Source organism: Rattus norvegicus, chromosome 5 (assembly GCF_021556685.1).
Source record: "Rattus norvegicus strain SHRSP/BbbUtx chromosome 5, alternate assembly SHRSP_T2T, whole genome shotgun sequence".
NCBI lineage: Eukaryota > Metazoa > Chordata > Mammalia > Rodentia > Muridae > Rattus > Rattus norvegicus.
The window spans coordinates 78,756,466-78,771,821 of record NC_141538.1 but is presented as its reverse complement, the minus strand read 5'-3'; the positions used below and the strand labels follow the sequence as shown (position 1 = coordinate 78,771,821).

Below are 15,356 nucleotides of genomic sequence, written 5' to 3'. Positions count from 1 at the left end.
ACAATGGAGTACTACCCAGCTATCAAAAACAATGACTTCATTAAATTCTTAGGCAAATGGATGGAACTAGAAAATATCATCCTGAGTGAGGTAACCAATCACAAAAAACAAACAAATAAACAAACAAACAAAAAAACAAAAAACAAACAAACAAAAAAACCAAAAAACCACACATGGCATGCAGTCATTGATAAATGGATATTAGCCCAAAAGCTCAAATTACCCAAGATGCAATCCACAGACCACATTGAAGCTCAAGAAGAAGGATGACCAAAATGTGGATGCTTCACTCTTTTTTAAAAGAGGGAACAAAAATACCCATAGGAGAGGATATCGAGGCAAAGTTTAAAACAGTGACTGAAGGAACGGCCATTCAGAGCCTGCTCTACATGTGGCATATATATATATCCACCAAAAGTTGATAAGATTGATGAAGCTAAGAAGTGCATGTTGACAGGAACCGGATATTGATCTCTCCTAAGAGGCATCCAAAGCATGTCAAATACAGAGGTGATCACTAGCAGCAAACCACTGAACTGAGAACAGGATCCCCTTTGGGGGAATTAGAGGAAGGATTTAAAGAGCTGAAGGGGCTTGCAACCCCATAAGAAGGACAATGCCAACCAACCAGAGTTTCCAGGGACTAAACCACTACCGAAAGACTATACATGGATTGACCCAGGGCTCCAACTGCATACGTAGCAGAGAATAGCCTTGTTGGGCACCAGTGGAAGGGGAAGCCCTTGGTCCTGCCAAGGTTGAACCTCCAGTACAGGGGAATTGGGGGGGGTGGTAATAAGGGGGGACACCCTTATGAGGGAGGTGGAGGGGTTAGGGTGCTTATGGACAGGAAACCAGGAAAGGGAGTAACATTTGAAATGTAAAGAAATATATCAAATTAAAAAAGAAAAAGAAAAAAAATTCTGATCATGTCACTTCTCTACTCAAATCTTTAGTAGCTTTCACTGGCTTCTTCCTGGAAGTCCTTATGATGACATGCAAAGATTTCCATAATTTGATTGCTTGCTCTTTACATCCTTAACTTCAGTCACCAGCGCATCCTTCCTCCTGGTTCTTGTTTTATGGACACCGATGAGTGCTGAGAAGGCTCAGTTGGCACAGTGCTTGCCATGAATTAAGTGCCCAGCACTCATGTAAAAAAGAGCCTGAGCAGGGCTGTGATATCTTTATAATCTCAGAACTGGGGAAACCGAAGCAACTTGGTCTCTGGGGGCTTGCTGACCATTGAGCTTAGTCTACTTGATGAGTTCCAAGCCAGGAAGAGACATTGTCTCTCTTGGGACCCGTAGGGACAATATCTGAAGTTGTCTTCTGACTTCCGTACTTGTGTGCGTTCTCCCATACATAAATGTTTTTGTACATACAAACACACATAAGGAGAACTTATCACAAGTTGCAATGGAGCAGTGGTTTTCAATTTTGCTTCCCTGCTGATATCTTCCTTACTACCCTGCAGGTTCACTGTATGGGCTTTACTTATCACTAGGTACCCAGAAGTAAGCACAGTGTCTCCACAGAGGAGACTTCAGGGTGCCTTTCTGAAGAGCTAAGTATTCCATGGACTTGTGAAATAACAATATACATGTAACAACCCCCTGAGAGCTCTTTAGTAGGTGCCAGGCCATCCCTCTAATAAACGTCTTGTTTTGTCTATTGGTGGTTGATTGGTGATAATGAGGATGCCCATTTAGACCTTTAAAAATAAAACTGTTATCCATTTTTAGCATGGAATTTTAAAGATGTGTGTGTGTGTGTGTGTGAGTGTGTGTGTGTGTGTGTGTGTACATGTGTGCGGAAACCTACAGAGGTCAAAAGAGGGATCAGATCCCCTGGAACTAGAGTTGCAGATGATTATAAGCTATCCAATGTGGGTGCTGAGAACCAAACTCTGGTACACTGTAAGAATAGCAAATGCTCTTAACCCGTCCCCTTAACATGGAATTTTTTCTTTGTTTTTGAGATATTGTACATGTGTACAAATCACACATACCTATTTTCCCCTCCAACCACTTTCCTACTTCTTCCACCTCTCTAACCTTCATGCTTTTTTCTTTCTTTCTTTCTCTTTCTTTCTTTCTTTCTTTCTTTCTTTCTTTCTTTCTTTCTTTCTTTTCTTTCTTTCTTTCTTTTTTTTTTTTTTTGATAACACTAACCCAGTTAGTTAGTGGTTATACGCAAAGAATGTGGGTCCATCTACTGGAGTATAGGAACCCCACCAGTGATTCTATACTCAATAATAAGAAAAGAGATCATCCCTCTGCAGCACCTATTTGCTGTCAACAGCTCCTTAGTAGGGAGCGGAGTTTGGTGACCATTTACTCCATATATGCCAGTAATTTACCTGGCTTGATCTTGTGCAAGTACACAGCTGCTGTGAGATCATGTGAGATCTCTGCGTAGTTGTTGTGTAGGGCACAAGCCCATGCTCTCTTAGTGTAGTCAACCCCCTCTACCTCCCACAATTCCTCCTGCCCTTCTTCCTCAGGGTTTCCCAAGCACAGAAGAATCAACATTCTTAACTACTGAGCCATCTCTTTAGCTCACCCCGAAGTCATTAGAATGTTCTCTTTCCCAATAAATTACAACTCTACAGGCCATACTGTAGAGGTTTGGAAATGAAAATAAAAACAATCACTTTTTCTATTTTACAAATAAGTACACATACATGACTGCTAAGTGTGTGAGAACAAGAATGGAAGATCACATACCTAGCACTAGGCTACTTCTAATGTTGTGTTTCTGGATGCGCTCCTCTCACAGGCTCAGCCACTGATTGGTTTTGTGGTTTTCTTTGTATTTCAGTAACAAGAAGAAAAACCTTTTGTTTTTCCTTGTCACGTTTGGGATTTGCTTTTACCATTTTACAGGGTTTATAACAACTCCTTGGTTTTGCTCAATAGAACAGGTACCGGAGTACTTTTGGTTTTCTCGTGATTTCTTTATCTGGCTTTGGTGTCAGGGTAATGAGACTTTACAAAACCTGAAGTGTTGGCTCCTTTTTTGTTTTTTAGAAGAATTGAAGAGGGTTAGTTGTAGTTTTAAAATATATTGTAGAATTCATTGGTGGAGCCTCTGGCTTTGGGATTTTCCTTCTTGGAGCATTTTGATGTCTAATTCAATATCTTTACTGGTTCTAGATCCACACATATTTCCTGTTTCTTTTTGACTCATACTTGGTAGTATGGGTTTCCAAACTGGAAAGGAAGAAGTAAAGTTATTTCTCTGCGTAGCTGACTTGATGTTGTAGATAAAATTCCTAATAGCTGGAAGAATTCATTTAATATATCATCCAAAAGGATAAATAATTGGTAATAATTTTTCCCAATATGGGTTTTTTTAATTCAATTTTTTTGAGAACTTTGTACATGAACACTCTATCTACATGAATTCCACCTCTCTGTTCTTCTGAAATTCCTCTCTTGTTTACCACTTCCAGATTCATGGATAGTTTCTTCTTGGATTATTATTGCTATGTGTATGTATATATATATATGCATATATATAATCTATACATTATATCTATACACTTGTGCATACATGACCCACTGAGTCCATTTAGTGTTGCTCTTGTGTGCATGTGTTCATGGCTGATCATTTGACATTGGACAAGCGATGTGTGAGCTTGTCCCTGGGAAAATCTTACTCATCTCTCAGCAGTCACTGACTGCCTGCAGCTCTCCCATCAGGAGGGGACGACGTGGAACTTCCTCTGTTCACACTGACACTGCACCTGATGTGCTCTTCATCTCAGCTCTGTTCAAGCAACCGTATTGTTAGCATTTCTTTTTATTTTTTTATTAATATATTTCTTTACTTATATTCCAAACGTTATTCCCCTTCCCAGTTTCCTGTCCATAAACCCCCAATCCCTCCCTTCCCCCTCCCCCATACGGGTATTCCCCCTATAAATCCCCCTTAATACCCCCCCATATTCCCCTGCACTGGGTGTCCAACCTTGGCAGGACCAAGGGCTTCCCCTTCCACTGGTGCCCAACAAGGCTATCCTCTGCTACCTATGCAGTTGGAGTCCTGAGTCAGTCCATGTATAGTCCTTGGGTAGTGGTTTAGTCCCTAGAAGCTCTGGTTGGTTGGCATTGTTGTTTTTATGGGGTTGCAAGCTCCTTCAACTCTTTCAATACTTCCTCTAATTTCCCCCAAGGGGGTCCTGTTCTCAGTTCTGTGGTTTGCTGCTAGCATTGACCTCTGTATTGTACATGCTCTGGATGTGTCTCTCAGGAGATACTATATCCGGTCCCTTTCAGCATGCATTTTCTAGCTTCATCAATCTTATCTGGTTTTGGTGGCTGTGTGTGTGTGTGTGTGTGTGTGTGTGTGTGTGTGTATATATATATATATATATATATATATATATATATATATATATACATACATACATACATACATATGGGCCACATGTGGGTCAGGCTTGAGTTGCTGCTCTAAACTTTTCTTCCATATCCCCTCCTATGGATATTTTTCCCCCTTTTATGAAGGCATCCACATTTTGGTCATCCTTCTTGGTGAGCTTCCTGTGGTCTGTGGATTGTGTCTTGAGTGATTCCAGCTTTTTGGCTAATATCCACTTATCAATGAATGCATACCAAATGTGTTTTTTTGTGATTGAGTAACCTCACTCAGGATGATATTTTCCAGCTCCTTCCATTTGCCTATGAATTTCATGAAGTACTTTTTGGCCATTCAATAATCCTCAGCTGAGAATGTTTTATTTAGCTCTGTACCCCATTTTTTAATAGGGTTATTTGGCTCTCTGGAGTCAAACTTCTTGAGTTCTTTGTATATTTTGGATATTAGCCCTCTATCAGATGTAGGGTTGGTAAAGATCTTTTCCCAATCTGTTGGTGGCCGTTTTGCCCTAATTACAGTGTCCTTTATTTTACAAAAGCTTTGCAGTTTTATGAGGTCCAATTTGTCGATTCTTGATCTTAGAGCATGAGCCATTGGTGTTTTGTTCAGGAAATTTTCCCCAGTGTCCATGTGTTTGAGACTCTTTGCCACTTTTTCTTCTATTAGTTTGAGTGTATCTGGTTTGATGTGGAGGTCCTTGATCTTAACTTGGGGTTTATTTGGGACTATTGTGAGGGTCTTGGACTTAAGCTTTGGACAGGGCGATAAGAATGGATCGATTTGCATTTTCTACATGCTGACCTCCAGTTGAACCAGCATCATTTGTTGAAAATGCTGTCTTTCTTCCATTGGATGGTTTTAGCTCCTTTGTCAAAGATCAAGTGATTATAGATGTGTGGGTTCATTTCTGGGCCTTCAATTCTGTTCCACTGATCTACCTGCCTGTCTCTGTGCCAATACCATACAGTTTTTATGACTATTGCTCTGTAATACTGCTTGAAGTCATGGATAGTGATTCCCCCAGAAGTTCTTTTATTGTTGAGTATAGTTTTCAATACCCTGGGTTTTTTTGTTATTCCAAATGAATATGCAAATTGCTCTTTCTATCTCTATGAAGAAGTGAGTAGGAATTTTGATGGTTGCATTGAATCTGTAGATTTCTTTTGGCAAAATGGCCATCTTTACTATATTAATCCTGCCAATCCATGAGCATGGGAGATCTTTCCATCTTCTGAGATCTTCCTCAATTTATTTCTTCAGAGATTTGAAGTTCTTGTCATACAGATCTTTCACTTCCGTGGTTAAAGTCACACCAAGATATATTATGTTATTTAGGACTATTGTGAAGGGTGTCATTTCCTTGATTTCTTTCTTAGCCTATTTATCCTTTGAGTAGAGGAAGTTTACTGATTTATTTGAGTTAATTTTATACCCAGCCACTTTGCTGAAGTTGTCTATCAGCTTTAGTAGTTCTCTGGTGGAACGTTTGGGATCACTTAAATATACTATCATATCATCTGCAAATAGTGATATTTTTATTTCTTCCCTTCCAATTTGTATCCCTTTGACCTCCTTTTGCTGTCTAATTGCTCTGGCTAGGACTTTGAGAACTATATTGAATAAGTAGGGAGAGAGTGGGCAGCCTTGTCTAGTCCCTGACTTTAGTGGGATTGCTTCAAGTTTCTCTCCATTTACTTTGATGTTAGCTACTGGTTTGCTGTGTATTGCTTTTACTATGTTTAGGTATGGGCCTTGAATTCCTGATCCTTCCAGGACTTGTATCATGAAGGGGTGTTGAATTTTGTCAAATGCTTTCTCAGTGTCTCATGAAGTGATCATGTAGTTTTTATCTTTTAGTTGTTTATATAATGGATTACATTGATGGATTTCCATATATTGACCCATCCCTGCATCCCTGGGATGAAGCTTATTTGATTATGATGGATGATTGTTTTGATGTGTTCTTGGATTCTGTTTGCAAGAATCTTATTGAGTATTTTTGTGTCAATATTCATAAGGGAAATTGGTCTGAAGTTCTCTTTCTTTGTTGGGTCTTTGTGTGGTTTAGCTATTTGAGTAATTGTGGCTTCATAGGAGGAATTTGGTAGTGCTCTGTCTATTTCTATTTTGTGGAATAGTTTGGACAGTATTGGTATGAGGTCCTCTATGAAGGTCTGATAGAATTCTGCACTGAACCCGTCTGGTCTTGGTCTCTTTTTGGTTGGGAGACTTTTAATAACTGCTTCTATTTCCTTAGGAGTTATGGGGTTGTTTAGATGGTTTATCTGTTCCTGATTTAACTTTGGTACCTGGTATCTGTCTAGAAAATTATCCATTTCCCCCACATTTTCCAGTTTTGTTGAATATAGGCTTTTGTAGTAAGATCTGATAAGTTTTTTAATTTCCTAAGATTTGGTTGTTATGTCTCGCTTTTCATTTCTGATTTTGTTAATTTGGATACACTCTCTGTGACCTCCAGTTAGTCTGGCTAAAGGTTTGTCTATCTTGTTGATTTTCTCAAAGAACCAGCTCCTGGTTTTGTTGATTCTTTGTAGAGTCTTTTTTGTTTCTACTTTGTTGATTTCAGCTCTGAGTTTGATTATTTCCTGCCTGTCGCGCGCCCAATGTCCCGCCAGCAAGAACGAAGCACGGCAACAGGATTCTTCTGCGAGCAAGCCTTTACTGTGTTACAGCTCTTCTTAGTGTTACAGCTCTTCTCAGTGTTACAGCTCTTCTTAGTGTTACAGCTCTTCTGAACAGGGACCCCGAGCAGCAAAATCGCTCGGCTTATATAGACAACAGTATGCTAATTATCTCTCAGGGATTGGTGGGGCTTGGATCACCCCACTACTTGTCCTCCAGGGATTGGCGGAGAATGAATCACCTCATTAGCATATTAACGGTCAACTAACACCTGGTGCATAAACCGCACATGTGCAGTACCGCTGTTCACCACTAGAGGGAGCCCTAGCAAGGGGACAAGCCTGCACATGCGCAGTAAGTCGTTTATATCCAGACAAGGCTGGATGTCGGCGCCATCTTTGTTTCGCCGCGCCGCTCTCTACATCTCCCCCTTTTTTGTTTAATAAAATGACTGGTCTAGATCTGGGTGTCACGTCAATCTTGTCATTGCTCCTGTCTTAGGTCGTTCTCATCCAAACTCGGCCTTACCCGTCATAGAGTTACCCTATCGCCACCGGGCCCCGTGTCTTAGGTTGGTCCGAGTTCGAGGAAAGTTGCCCGTCCCTGGATACAATGACTCCACATGACTGTGACAAAAATGATCTAGGGTGAACTCTTGATCTTTCAAAGAGGCCAGCCATATGTTGGGAGAAGTACCCTTTTTAATGATGGTCATAGCCTGGTAAACAACCACTTTGTGTCTGGCATGTTCTCTTTTTTAAACATCCAATAAGCCAGAGACCTACTCCGCATCCCAGGAGGACAATAACTCCCCAGGACAAACATGCCCGCCCACTCCTTAACAAGGGAGAAAGCATTGGTAATCCATGAGGTAAAGTCTTCAACTGTGATGGGGTCCAGCCTAGTGCTGTTGAGGACAGCAATCTGCATCAGCAATTGTCTTGATAGTTGCTCTGCTTTCATGGACCAGTTTCCTTTCAGATAATTCGAGATTTCTTTGTTCTGTTGAAAATTCTGAGAAAAGTTAGCTCGCAAAAGAATAATGCATAAACCTTGAAGGGAGGAAACACAAGACAGCTGTGTCATATGATACAGTGCTTCAATTGTTCTTGAACTAAATCTATCCTTTGATTGGCTAATAAAAGGCCAGATGCCAAATGGGTATTAAATTCTTCTTGTATCTCTAACGCCACTGCAGTTCTGATTGACAGTCTCAGCCATCTGTATTTGATTGGTCATAGCGATTGCAGCTGTGGTAGCTGCGGCAGCAGACAGCACAATGGCTGAAATTATGGCTGCCATAATTCCAAAATCTCTTTTGGCTCTCAACAAATTAAGAATAGGAAAGCTGTCTTGGTTTGCCTCCACTGGGATTGGCACAAAGGAGGGAATCTTAACCATCACTGCGGTGTCATTGGTGCCATCCCAGCATTCAGCTAAATAGCAGACTACATCAGAGCTATTACAATTTAAAGCACCACTGCTTACATTAGTGCTTATCAGAAAAAAGGTGATCTAGCACATACTGAAGTACTAGTGGCAGTATTATTTACCAAGAGGTTATTATATTGAATATTAATCAACCTGGTATCACCTTTTTCTGGTAGCTGAAACATTATACAGCACGAAGTTCTCTCCCATCAACCTAGCAAAGGGGGTCAGGGATGTATATAACCCTTGCTCATTGGACAGCACCCATTGAAACCAAGGCCAGAGATTATGCTTGTCAGTCTTATTCTCAAAACAGTAGAATTGCTATGAACTGGCATGGGTACTGGCCAGGATCTGGCAATAGCCCACAGGGTGAGCGAATTAACCTGTATTACCATTCCCAGTAGTAATAGTAGGGTTCGTAGTCTCATCTTCAGGAAGAGCAGAAGTCAATTTTCGAGTCAAACGCTCAGGTACCCAAATTGGATTTTCTTGATTCTGCGGAAAAACACAAATCGCTCCCCTGGATCGTATTAGAATAGGATCCGGGCCTTTCCATTCTCCAGTGAGTACATCCTTCCACTTCACCTGATCCTTGGGTGGGATAGGCCACTGCCCATGGCGTTCTGCCGCCGAATAGTCATGGGCGTCTAAATTTAAGAAATTTAAAGTAAGAAGTGCAGTGGAGATGGCAACCTTGGGGGTTGGCGGCACCTCACCAATTCCCCCTTTTTGTTTATTTAAATAAGCCTTTAATGTGCGATGGGCACGTTCAATGATTCCTTGGCCTTGAGGATTATAAGGAAGTCCTGTCAGGTGTGCAACACCCATCTGATTGCAGAAATGTTTAAACTTTTCTGAAGTATAAGCAGGCCATTGTCAGTCTTGAGCAGCCTAGGAAGACCCCAAGCACTCCAAGCCTCAAGACAGTGGGCAATGACATGAGAGGCCTTTTCCCCAGACAAGGGAGAAGCAACTATGACCCCGGAGTATGTATCGATGGAAACATGCACATACTTTAATTTTCCAAAGGCGGGGACATGGGTAACATCCATCTGCCAAACCTGCAGGGGTCGAAGGCCACGGGGATTAATGCCCACATGTGGGGTGGTAATAAACGCATTGCAATTACCGCAGCGAAGCACTATTTTTCTGGCCTCTGCTCTAGAAATAGGAAAACGTCTGCGTAAGGTCTCAGCAGTAACATGAAATAAGGAATGGAACTGGGTGGCAGCTTCCACAGGAGTCAGCACAGCAAACGTAGTGGCTCTAGTAGCCAAATCGGCCAGGTTATTCCCATGAGACATTGGGCCAGGCAACCCTGAATGAGCCCTTAAATGGGTGATGAAAAAAGGGGAATGCCGAGATAGTAACTCCTGCTGGATCTCCAGAAACATAGAAGCCACTGTACTAGTGGTTCTAATCATTCCCGCAACTTCTAAAGATTTAACTGAATTAACCACATAGGAGGAATCTGAAACAATATTTAATGGACTAGGGAACACTCGGAGCACTTCCAATACAATCTGACACTCAACTAATTGAGGGGAATTAGGGGTAAATTGCTTAGTTACCACTTTACCGTCATGCACATAAGTACCCAAACCAGTTTTCGATCCATCCGTATAAACAATATCCCCTGCCTGAAGGGGTTCCATGCTGGTAACCCGGGGAAACACAAGGGGATGACATTTTGCAAAGGTCAAAATGGGGTGCCTGGGGTAGTGATTATCAAACACCCCTGAAAAGATGCACACAAGTATTGCCCAGTCATCATTTGTAGCAGCCAGCACTTGGAGCTGTTCTGCAGTATAGGGTATAACAATTTTTATTGGATGTTTACCAAAATGAGTTACAGCTACTTTTAGTCCTCTCATAGCCAATCTTGCCACCGCTGAGGGGTACCACTCTATGGTTTTAGCCGGAGAGGCTTGTGGGTGAATCCAAAGTAAGGGGCCATTCTGCCATAACACCGCAGTGGGTAATTTAGCAGTTTGCAAAACACATAGCTCAAAAGGTTCATCAGGTTGTATCCTTACTAATTGAGCCTCAGAAAGAGTCTTCTCCACCTTTCGGAGGGCCTCTACAGCCTCCATAGACAGGGATCGCGGGGGTGTTAATTGCGGATCCCCTTCCAATATATCAAACAAAGGTTTTAACTCAGCAGTAGATATTTTCAGGAATGGCCGTAGCCAATTAATATCTCCCAAAAGTTTTTGAAAATCATTTAAGGTTTGTAGGTGATCTCGCCTGATTTCAATTTTTTGTGGAGTAATAACTTCTGGATGTACAACGGCTCCTAAAAACTTGCCCATCAGCGATCTCTGAACCTTTTCAGTAGCTATAGTTAGCCCAAACTGTTGGAAATGTTTAATTAAGTCAGCATATGCTATCTCAAGCTCTTGAGGTTTGGATCCACAGAGGAGTATATCATCCATGTAATGAAGAATCGTTAGTGATGGATATTGCCCTCTGACAGGAGTCAGGGCCTGTTGTACATATAACTGACATATAGTGGGGCTGTTTGCCATCCCCTGGGGCAAGACTTTCCATTGATAGCGCTCATCAGGCTCCACATGATTTATTGCAGGCAGAGTAAAGGCAAACCTCTCTTTATCCTTAGGATGTAAAGGAATAGAGAAAAAGCAATCCTTAATATCTATTATAATAACCTCCCATTGCTTTGGCAAGGCAGAAAGAAGCAGAAGACCGCATTGGACTGACCATACAATTTCATTTGTGTATTAATTGCTCTAAGATCATGCAATAGTCTCCATTTTCCTGACTTCTTTTTTATAACAAATATTGGAGTATTCCAGGGTGAGCTTGAAGGTTCCAAATGTCCAAATTGCAACTGTTCCTTTACTAACTGGTGAGCGGCCTCCAGCTTTTCAGAGGAGAGAGGCCATTGAGGAACCCATACAGCTTCTTCTGTTATCCACGGTATGGGCATAGCCCCCTCAATGGCCCCTAAGAAAAACCCAGATCGTGACGATCGGGTTTTGCAGTGGGTTGAATTGGCTCTGTAGTTCCTTGGTGATGCTTACCAATGCCTTTTCCTGGGACATACCCCATATCCCTTACCATTCTCTGTGCTGGTAGGGAATTCTCATTCATAAGTTTAAGCCCTAACTCAGCCAAAATATCTCTTCCCCATAAGTTGACAGGTAAAGGAAGAACATATGGGACGAAACTACCCTCCTGTCCTTCTGGGGCTTTCCACTTTAAGGGCCTAGAGCTAATAGTTGGACTAGCTTCATAACCTAAACCTTGTAATGAATGGGAAGATTGAGTAATGGGCCATTTTGTAGGCCACCATTTAGTAGAGATAATGCTTTTGTCTGCCCCTGTATCTAGAATTCCCTCAAATGTCTTTCCTTCAATGGTTAGGATCAGAGTAGGTCGAGCGTGTAAATCGACCATAAGATATGCTGAATCAGTGCCCGTAGAGCCGAAACCCTTCTTTCCTCTTTTTGTACTTCCCGATTTAAACTGGGCGTGATAACTGGGTAAAACAAGCAATTGTGCAATCTGGTCACCTGGGGAAATGGAGAAGAGACCTCGTGGGGAGGAGCACATGATCTTCAACTGGCCCTCATAATCTTGATCAATAACCCCAGGATGTACCACCAACCCTTTAAGAGTAGTAGAGGAGCGTCCTAAAAGCAGCCCAACTGTATTGGGTGGTAAAGGGCCATGAAAATCAGAGGGGATAGGCTGCACCCCCATTTGAGGGGTTAGGACGATTCTGGAGGTGGCACGGAGGTCTAATCCTGCGGAACCCAGAGTGGCTCTCCTGGGGAAGTTTGATGAGCCCAGGTTACTGGGGAGCTGGTTGCCCCATATATTTGAGGGCCCTGAGGACGGGGGCCCCGTTGGACGTTTTTTGACATATCCAAGGGTTTCCCCGTTATGTCCTTTACTGACCTGCACTCATTGGCCCAATGTTTCCCTTTCTTACACTTTGGACACACTCCTGGGGCTTTCTTTGGATTAAAGCCAGGATTCTGATTCCTGCACTCCCTTTTCATATGACCGGGCTTTCCACATTGGAAACACGTGATGCCTCTGCTAGAGAGGCCAGGCCGCCTTTGTCCTTGTAATATAGCTGCGGCTAGACCAGTATTGGTAAGTGGTCCTCCTATTTCCCTACAGGCTTTCAGCCAAGCCTGCAGCCCCTTAGATTTCCAGGGGAGGATTGCATTGCGGCATTCTTTGGTACATTGTTCAAAAACTAACTGTTCTATTAAGGGCATGGCCTGGTCTTGGTCTCCAAAAATCCTACCAGCAGCCTCCATCATGCAGGCCACAAAATCTGAGAAAGGCTTACTTGGTCCTTGGATGACCTTGGTCAGGTTCCCGGACACCTCTCCTCTGTTAGTTAGAGCTTTCCATGCCTTGACAACACTAATAGCAATCTGGGCATATACCTCCAAGGGGAAGGCAGTTTGATTATTGGCCCATTGCCCTTGTCCAGTTAACATGTCAAATGTCCAGGCAGGTTGTCCTGCTGCTGCATTTGCACGTGCTTGTGCTTGGCAAGCATCGTGCCACAATGCCTTCCACTCAATATACTGTCCCATGCTAAGGAGACAGGCCTTTGTCACAGATTGCCAGTCTGCTGGAGTCATGGCAATGCTTGCTAGTCTTTCTACCTGTGACATGGTAAAATTAGCAGTAACCTCATAGGCACGAACAGACTCTGCCAGTTCCTTAACTTGCTTGTGCTCTAGGGGCTGATGAGAACGAACGCCATCGTCCTCAAACACAGGAAACATTTGCCTAAGTGCTCGCTGTGTTTCAGGTGGACAGAAAGAGTACTCACACTTCCCCTGCATATAAGGCGGGGGAGTGGAGGCCACCGAGGCATTAATAACTTTCGGTTTCTTCACAGTGGCTCTCCACCTAGGCCCATATCTTTCTTCCTCATATCTGGCTGCCTCTTCCTCTAATTCCTCCTTCTCCGACTCTGACAACTCTTGCTCAGAGTCACTACCAGTCAGTTCTAAGGCTTCTGATTCTTTTAATGGATACAAAGTATCCTCTCCGGATGACTTGTACTTCATCCTCCGGGGTATACCTATTTTTATCTCCAGCGGCATTTCTTCCGCCTTTTGTATCTCTTTCACTTTTGTTTTAGTAACCTTTTTCTTTTTGCGCGCTCCTAATTTCTCACTCTGCTCTGTTTCTGACATGCTCTCTTGAATGTTCTGTCCTGCCTTGACTATGTCCTCACATTTTAACACAACTAGTAAGAAGACAACAGTCACTATAAAAACGAGCAACAATCCCTCCATGGCAAGACTAAATCCAAAAAGGGGCATGCCTCTCGGAGCTTGCCTTTTAATTTACCTTCTTGCAGTTCTGAATCCTCTTCAGCACACTGAAGGGTCCCCTCGGCACCGGCGATGTTGGTTCCTGGGTCTCGGCACCACTTGTCGAGCGCCCAATGTCCCGCCAGCAAGAACGACGCGCGGCAACAGGATTCTTCTGCGAGCAAGCCTTTACTGTGTTACAGCTCTTCTTAGTGTTACAGCTCTTCTCAGTGTTACAGCTCTTCTTAGTGTTACAGCTCTTCTGAACAGGGACCCCGAGCAGCAAAATCGCTCGGCTTATATAGACAACAGTATGCTAATTCTCTCTCAGGGATTGGTGGGGCTTGGATCACCCCACTACTTGTCCTCCAGGGATTGGCGGAGAATGAATCACCTCATTAGCATATTAACGGTCAACTAACACCTGGTGCATAAACCGCACATGTGCAGTACCGCTGTTCACCACTAGAGGGAGCCCTAGCAAGGGGACAAGCCTGCACATGCGCAGTAAGTCGTTTATATCCAGACAAGGCTGGATGTCGGCGCCATCTTTGTTTCGCCGCGCCGCTCTCTACACCTGCCTTCTACTCCTCTTGCATTTGTTTATTTCTTTTTGTTCTAGAGCTTTTAGGTATGCTATCAAGCTGTTGACATATGCTCTCTCCTATTTCTTTTTGCAGGCACTCAGAGCTATGAGTTTTCCTCTTGGTACTGCTTTCATTGTGTCCCATAAGTTTGGGAATGTTGTATCTTCATTTTCATTAAATTCTAAGAAGTCTTTGATTTCTTTCTTTATTTCTTCCTTGACCAAGTTGTCTTTGAGTAGAGCATCGTTCAACTTCCATGTGTACATGGGCTTTCTGTTATTATTGTTGTTATTGAATACCAGTCTTAGAGTGTGGTGATCTGATAGGATGTATTGGATTCTTTCAATCTTCCTGTATCTGTTGAGGCCTGTTTTGTGACCGATTATATGGTCAATTTTGGAGAAGGTTCCATGAGGTGCTGAGGAGAAGGTATATCCTTTTATTTTAGGATGGAATGTTTTTATAAATATCTGTTAAATCCATTTGGTTTATAACTTCTGTTAGTTTTTCTATATCTCTGTTTAATTTCTGTTTCCATAATCTGCCCAGTGATGAGAGTGGGGTGTTGATACTATTGTTAGGATTTCATAGATGCATCCTCCTTGTCATGCCTTGGGGACATTATCTATCGACAGATGTCTGGGCCTCTAGTTCTTTTTTTTTTTTTTTTCCACGTGGAAAGGTTTAATGAAAGAAGAAGAGTTGAAGAGGGGAGAAGTAAAGGCTGGCCATAGGCATGTGGGGGGGGAAGGGGGATGGGGAGAGAAGGGACAAAGGGGAAGAGCAGGGAAGAGAAGAGAGCAAAGAGCAAGAGCGGACCTCTAGTTCTTAAAATCTTTCTGCCCCCATCCATGGTTTTCCCTTAGTCAGAGGTTGCTTTGAAGGTGTATCAGTTGGGGGTGGGAACCAACAGTCAATTGGGAATAAACTCAATCCTTAATTTCAAACTTGTGAGATTGCAGAGTAAAAACTTCAAAAACTTTAAAGAAGGGCT

At 42.6% G+C, this 15,356-nt stretch overlaps 1 protein-coding gene across 1 annotated transcript; it reads right to left on the bottom strand.

The window, feature by feature from the left end:
* Nucleotides 1-7,740: 7,740 nt before the first annotated feature.
* Nucleotides 7,741-13,784, bottom strand: LOC148005813 (igE-binding protein-like). Its single transcript, XM_087551794.1, has 2 exons — nt 12,614-13,784; nt 7,741-8,081 (listed from the first exon to the last, which is right to left on the bottom strand). Exons 1-2 carry the CDS (start codon nt 13,782-13,784, stop codon nt 7,741-7,743), a joined length of 1,512 nt encoding a protein of 503 aa, XP_087407920.1.
* Between the last annotated feature and the right edge of the window lie 1,572 nt (nt 13,785-15,356).

What these genes read in the sequence shown, in the direction of transcription:
- LOC148005813 (XM_087551794.1), bottom strand. Translation starts at nt 13,784, where the DNA reads ATGCCCCTTTTTGGATTTAGTCTTGCCATGGAGGGATTGTTGCTCGTT. An exon ending in GCAGGCTTGGCTGAAAGCCT is followed by an intron (nt 8,082 to 12,613) that starts GTAGGGAAATAG and finishes CCTCCCTTCAAG; the next exon opens with GTTTATGCATTATTCTTTTG.